Raw genomic sequence first — 6639 nt, 5'->3', positions numbered from 1 at the left:
CCCCACAAGTGGAGGGGGCCACACACCGAACGTGAGATTCCTGCCACTGTGGAGCTCACGCGCCCCACGCAGCGCCCCCTTCTGGCAGATGTCCTTTGGCCTCTTGCTCTATTTCCTTTTACTTAGCAGCAGCCCTGTCTACCAGTGGCTTCCACCAGGCACTGGGCGTCATTCTAGATTGAGGCAATTGTTGTGAATTCTACTTCCCAGTTATCTTTTGACTCTATTGCCTTCTGTGTTTTTATTCCTCCTGTGGTTCATCCTTGGCACCAGTGCTATGGTTTCCTTTCTGAACTATCAGCATAATGTCATAATTCTCAAAGTCCATCAGAGTTCCCTGTAGCACACATGTATGTCACACCCTTCAAGGTCTGACCTGTCCCTTCTCCTCTGGTGTCTTCTCCCACCACTGCTCCACAGAGACTCAGGACCCTGCTCTTAATGACCGTCTCTCCATTTCCTCATTGACCTCAGCTCTTTGTCAACACTCCGTACTCTTGTATGCTGTTCCCTCTGCCTGCCACACCCTTCCCCATTCTTCCACTGGCCTAATTCTCACTTATCCTATCGTCCTTCAGGGAACTTACTGGTACCATTAGCTGATTGAAATCTTCTTTTTCTCTGTATTTAGCATCCTGAACATATTTCTGTCATATCATATAGCATCCTCTCGTAATTATTGATTACTTGCCTTTATTTATTTATTTATTTTTGAGACAGAGTCTCAAGCTATCTCCCCGGGTAGAGTGCTGTGGTGTCACAGCTCACAGCAACCTCAAACTCTTGGGCTTAAGCTATTCTCTTGCCTCAGTCTCCCATGTAGCTGGGACTACAGGCGCCCACCATAACGCCTGGCTATTTTTTGGTTGTAGTTGTCGTTGTTTGGCAGGCCCAGGCTGGATTTGAACCCACGCCTTAACTGCTTAAGCTACGGGCACCACCAACTTTCCTTCTTTTAAATCTGTAAGATTGTGGACTCATTGAAAATGTGGAGTTAGGGCCACACACTGTGGCTCATACTTACCATTCTGGGAGGCCAAGACAAGAGGATTGCTTGAACTCAGGAGTTGGAGACCAGCCTGGGCAAAGTGATACCTCATCTCTACTAAAAATAGAAAAATTAGCCAGGTGTTGTGGCACATGCCTGTAGTCCTGGCTCTCGGGAAGCTGAGGCAGGAGGATTGGTTGAGCCCAGGAGTTTGAGGTTGCTGTGAGCTCAGCTGAGGCCACAGCCCTCTAGAAAGGATTTTTGAGTTAAAAGAAACAAATTCAAATTCCAGTTATGTAAAATTAATTTTTAGAAGTTATTAGTAGCCTTTAAAATTGTTAATAGTTGGTCCTATTAACCATGAGATTAAAATGCTTTTCTAGTGAAACACACTGGCTGCAAAGCAGGTTTGGTTTGTAGTGTCTTCTCTGTGAAGAATCTTGAGTCCTGAATTCTGATGGGTTTTCACAACTGATTTCCACCAGTCTTTGTCAACTGGTGAAGTAAGTTTGCCTCTGTTTCCCAGCCTGTGAAGTGGGGTGTTGAGAAGGCCTGCTACCTTTTACCTTGGAGGCTCCTCCAGTGACTTGACAGTTTGCTTCAGGTTTGGGAACACTTAGAAGAAACACTTCAAATTAGAACAGTTAGTTAACTTAGTGCATTGTAAAGGTTTGACTTTGTTTTTTCTTTCTTGTGTTTTAGTTGCATCTTTACATCATGGTTTCTCAACCTTGACACTCTCGATATTTTGGGCCAGGTCATTTTGTGTTTTGGAGGATTCTGCCCTTCCCCAGCTTCTGCTCACTGAGTGGCAGCCGTCTCCCTGAGTCGTAATCACAAAAAATGTCTCTGGACATTGACAAATGTCTCTTGTTGGTGGCGGGAGAAATTACCTTCTCCCCTGTTGAGAAACACAGCTTTCCGCTAAGCATCGTTAGACACCTGACAGGCTTTTTATAAATGAACTGGTAATTTGGAAATTCATTGTTCAAACTCCCTGATGTGATTTGCAAGACAAGCCAACACTGCTAGTGTGGTGTTGCTGCTGTTTTTCTCTCTCCTAACACGCCAGGGTAAAACCTGTGTGAGGAAGTCAATAGCTAACAGATTGTAGTCAGGTAACCAAGCCAACTTCAGTCACAAGGGCTCATCTACGTGACTGCCCACCTCAGGATTTACTAATGAGTGGAGCATGTAATTTCAGGAGGTCCTAGGCAACTGGTGGGATCATCTTGGAAAGAGAACTTTTTCTCCATGTAGATATATTAGGTGATTTAAATATTGGTTTGTATACTTTGGAAAATATACACTGCTTGTTATTGCTGGAGGTAGGTGATGGAAAACTAGGGAAAAAAATCAATACACCCAGATTTGCTCTGAGGAAAAAACAAAGTCTAAAGAGTAGGAAAATCATGTAATCAGCCCTGTCCCCTTTCTGCTTTGGCCACCAGCTCCTCAGACTGTCTTTGGGTAATTCCTTTACATGGGTCCCACACACTCTGTGCAGAAACTGTGAGTGTGCTATAGAGTGAATGAATGCTGGAGGGTTTTTTGGGGACAAATACTAGAAAGTAATTCTGTAAAAACTATTTTCAAATGCCTGACATAGGATGCTAAAAAACACTGAATTCCATTGTGGTATTTTCTTTTCTTTTCTTTTCTTTCTTTCTTTTTTTTTTTTTGTGAAACAGAGCTTCAGGCTGTCCCCCTGGGTAGAGTGCCATGGTATCACAGCTCACAGCAACCTCCAACTTCTGGCTCAAGCGAGTCTCCTGCCTCAGCCTCCCAAGTAGCTGGGACCACAGGCGCTCGCCATAACGCCCGGCTATTTTTTGGTTGCAGCCGTCATTGTTGTTTGGCGGGCCCGGGCTGGATTCAAACCTGCCACCTTAGGTGTATGTAGCCACTTTAGCCACAGGTGCCAAGCTGGTATTTTATTTTCTTATCTTCAGTAATAATTTTCAAGCTGGGAGCTGGTTATATTTTTCTTTTTAGACTATAAAACTGCATTTAATATTCAGTGATCTCTTAAATGTTTCCAGACTTATCAATAAATAACACAAAATTACGTTATGTGAGTTTGCTTTCTCTTTTACAATTTTCTTTTTGTTTTATTTTAAAAGATATGTAATGTACCTACCATTTTTTTCCCTGACACAAAAACATTAGACTAAGCCATCCCACATCAATTGGTATTTTGTTCAGCCCTTCTGCCTAGCAAAATCTATTTGCTGAAAGGAATTTGATAATGCATCTCTAATCTTGCCCAATTAGAAGCATATTAATCATCACCACTCCTGCAAATGCTGCCATGAGGATTGTAAAAACACAATGAATGCCGAATTTTTTTGTTTTAAATCCCCGTGAGCTGCCTATACCTGATGCCTCTGGAACATGTTGCTATTTTCTCAGGTTTCCGGTTATTTTGTCTATCGAGAATCACTGTAGTGTCCAGCAGCAAAGGAAGATTGCTCAGTACCTGAAAGGAATATTCCAAGACAAACTGGACCTCTCCTCTGTAGACACCGGGGACTACAAGCAGCTTCCAAGCCCTCAAAGTTTGAAAGGCAAAATCCTCGTGAAGGTAATTACTGCAAGTAATGCAATAAGAGGCCTTAATTATTCACTCAGCCTGTGCCCCCTTAGGACTAAAAACTGGTTTAAAATGAGAATACTAATTATAGTCCACACATGAAGGATTGTCTAGCTCTCCCTATGCGTCTGAATCCTATTTATTTATAGTCCTAGCTTCAGAAGAAGGTTATTGCTGACTAAGCACATGCTCTGGGATTTGGGGTTCGTTTTTACGAAGGGAGAATATCAACCCTGCACACCAAATGTTTAATATTTTAGTCTGTAATAGTTCATGCTGGAGAGAAACGTACGTATAGGAGAGCGAGGGTAAGGAAAGGAAAAGGCTCTTTGTATCCATTTCTGAAAACATTTCTTTCAAATGTTTTTCTCTTATTTCAAGCTCCAGTAACTGTCTGTCAAAAAAAAAGTCTTCATGGTTGATCAGCCATGGTTATGCAAGTGGGAAGAGCTCCTTTCAAAGAGGACGGTAGGCAGGGACGTCACACCCCACAGGGCTTGTGTGTCTGTGAAGGACCAGCAGGTGAAGAGAATGACATTTCATGAACAGATTTTCTAAGGAAGGAAGCTCACGACAATAAATATTATTAAGGCAAAGCGTAGCCAGAAAGACAGTCCCTTGAGTTTGCAGACCACCAACTTTATGGTTTTCCTTATTTCCAGTAAATTTTGTGTGGTTGGCTAAAACTGCATCAGATGGTTACATTGTTCTGAGATCAAACACCTAAAGAAAAGTGGCTGAGTATCAACGTACAAACTGTGTTATATTTTCTTACAAAAAACCCATGATACCGTGTAGGAAGAGTGAGAAAAATCAAGAAAACAATGTGATTTCATAGTAAGACTTCAATTGGGCTTTAAGGGAGGACCACACATAGGAAGGATGTAAAGAATTCACCTTTGCAGTTGGTCAACACCCATTATTCTATCAATTAAGTGAAAATTATGGATTCTGATTCTGTCAGGGTGTTGCTGTGAGGCATAAGTGCGTAAAAGCATTTTGAATAAAGCTCCAAATAATGCAACCGATAACATTATGTCCAATTTACCTAAGTCTTGCAAAAGTGAACTTCTGTGGTACAAACTGATTTCTGGGTTCAAAAGTGAACTGTTATCTTTATAGCCTTATAAATATTTCCATGTTTCCTAAATATTCTTTGGCCAGGAGGTAAATGCAGATTAAGTCCATTTGATGGAAATCTTTCCCTTTGGACAGTGGAAGTGGAGGTGGATGTTTGATGTGGAGTCATCGAATCCCTCTGCATGTCTGAACTTGGGTCATTTGGCACAGAGTGTCCAGGGCTTGTGAGTGTCAGGATGTGTGCAATGGGGAACCAAATAATCTTTGTGACTCACAATATTGGTGCAGTATAGCTGTAAATGAAAAGTTGCTTTGGACAAAAATAATAACAAACTTAGTAGTTTTCCACAGACTCTCATTCCTGAAAGTAACCTTAGGTAGGTGGTCTAAGTTTCATGCTTTCACAGATGTGAATAACAGAGTTGTTACCACTCTCCTGTGGCCATGCAGCCAGGTAGCTTGAAGCTGAGAGGTGGCCACAGTTTCAGTATTGTGCAATATTTCCATATACCATGAATGAATGAATTACTCTAAGTGTAGAGTATGACTTTTTTTTTGGCGGTTGGTCTTACGATGTTGCCCAGGCTGGAGTACAGTGACTTTTCAGAGACATGGTCATATTGTACTGTAGCCTCACTCCTGGCCTACGGTGGTCCTCCTGCCTCAGACTCCCAAGGAGTTGGGTCTATAGGCACATGTCACCTGACCAGGCTTAGGGGATAACCCTGCACAAAATAGCAGCAAGATTCCAAGGAGATCCTCCCAGAAGAAACCTGATTCATTTTTCATTTACATCTAGATTGGACTACAGTTAAACTGGTCAAGCCACAGAAGGTTCTGCCTAATTTATTCTTTTATTTTCCTTAGGAGTAACACCACTGGTAAGAGGCATTGAGAAACTGCGCTCCGTTTTATTGCTTTTCTGCTCTGATAAAGTATCTTTGAGAAAGGAAGGTGGAAAAAGCTGGCTGAAAATAGGGGGTCTAATTAATTAGATTTTTAAAGGACTAAAAATGAGGGTGCCTTGTGAACAGTCTAGGAGGGCAGGTTTTTTGTTGTCCCTTCAACCATTTGTTGCTTGGAGCTTAGGGCTGCAGCCCCACCTGCTCCTCAAAACCCACACAGCACAGTCCTGGTTCCCCCGTTCCATCCGGTGGCCTCAAAATCATTTGAGTTACTTGAGGATTGTTATTCTGTATCGGGTGATGTTTTTTCTTAATGCTAGTTTGCTCTGATCTGCTGAACATTTAAATCATGTATTAGTTTTGCTGCTATTTCAAAAGAAGGAATTGTTGTCACTACATTTTAAATATTTTGTGTATACCTTTATCTTGGTGTCTGTCCTTGTGCCCAAACAAAGCTGATACTGAGCCAATAGCTGCTGATAGTAAATGAAGGAGTCAGATACTTGATGTCATGATGCTCTCGCACACTGAGAACGCCTGGCCACCACTTGATTGAGTTCCCATTGCCGGTGCTGCCAAATTATCGTAACTATCATACTAATATCCCCCAAATAGATAAAAGTAAACTCCTTTTGTAGGAGCCTTTTGTATCTATAAGGCCTAAAATGATATATAGAAATAAATGCCTTATGTACACAGCTATGATTTAATAAAAAAAAGAAATGAATGCCTTAATTCTGAGCTGCCTTGAAACTAATAATACAGAAATTAGATACCACCTTTTTATTTATTTATTTTTAATTAATTTATTGATGTATTTATTTACTTAGAGACAGACTCTCAGTATTCGCTGTGGGTAGAGCACGTTGGTGGTGTTGTAGGTCACAGCAACCTGAAACTCTTGGGCTCAAGCGATCCTCTTCCCTCGGCCTTCTGAGTAACTGGGACTACAGGCACCTGCCACCATGCTCAGCAGTTTTTCTGTTTTTAGTAGAGATGGGGTGTTGCTCTTGCTCAGACTGGTCTCAAACTCCTGAGCTCAAGCAATCCACCCTCCTGGGCTTCCCAGAGTG

General features: G+C 41.9%; 1 protein-coding gene across 1 annotated transcript in view; it reads left to right on the top strand.

Annotated features, from left to right (window-relative positions):
- PLCH1 (phospholipase C eta 1) overlaps positions 1 to 6639 on the top strand; it is a 220113-nt gene that overhangs the window by 162382 nt on the left and 51092 nt on the right. The window contains exon 10 of the mRNA XM_012807817.2: positions 3401 to 3572. Within this exon, the coding sequence (XP_012663271.2) occupies positions 3401 to 3572 (172 nt within the window). The remainder of the gene's footprint in view (positions 1 to 3400; positions 3573 to 6639) is intronic.

Source organism: Otolemur garnettii, unplaced genomic scaffold, assembly GCF_000181295.1.
Source record: "Otolemur garnettii isolate 467f Iridium unplaced genomic scaffold, OtoGar3 scaffold00076, whole genome shotgun sequence".
Lineage (NCBI taxonomy): Eukaryota > Metazoa > Chordata > Mammalia > Primates > Galagidae > Otolemur > Otolemur garnettii.
This window is presented reverse-complemented; position numbering and strand designations above follow the sequence as displayed.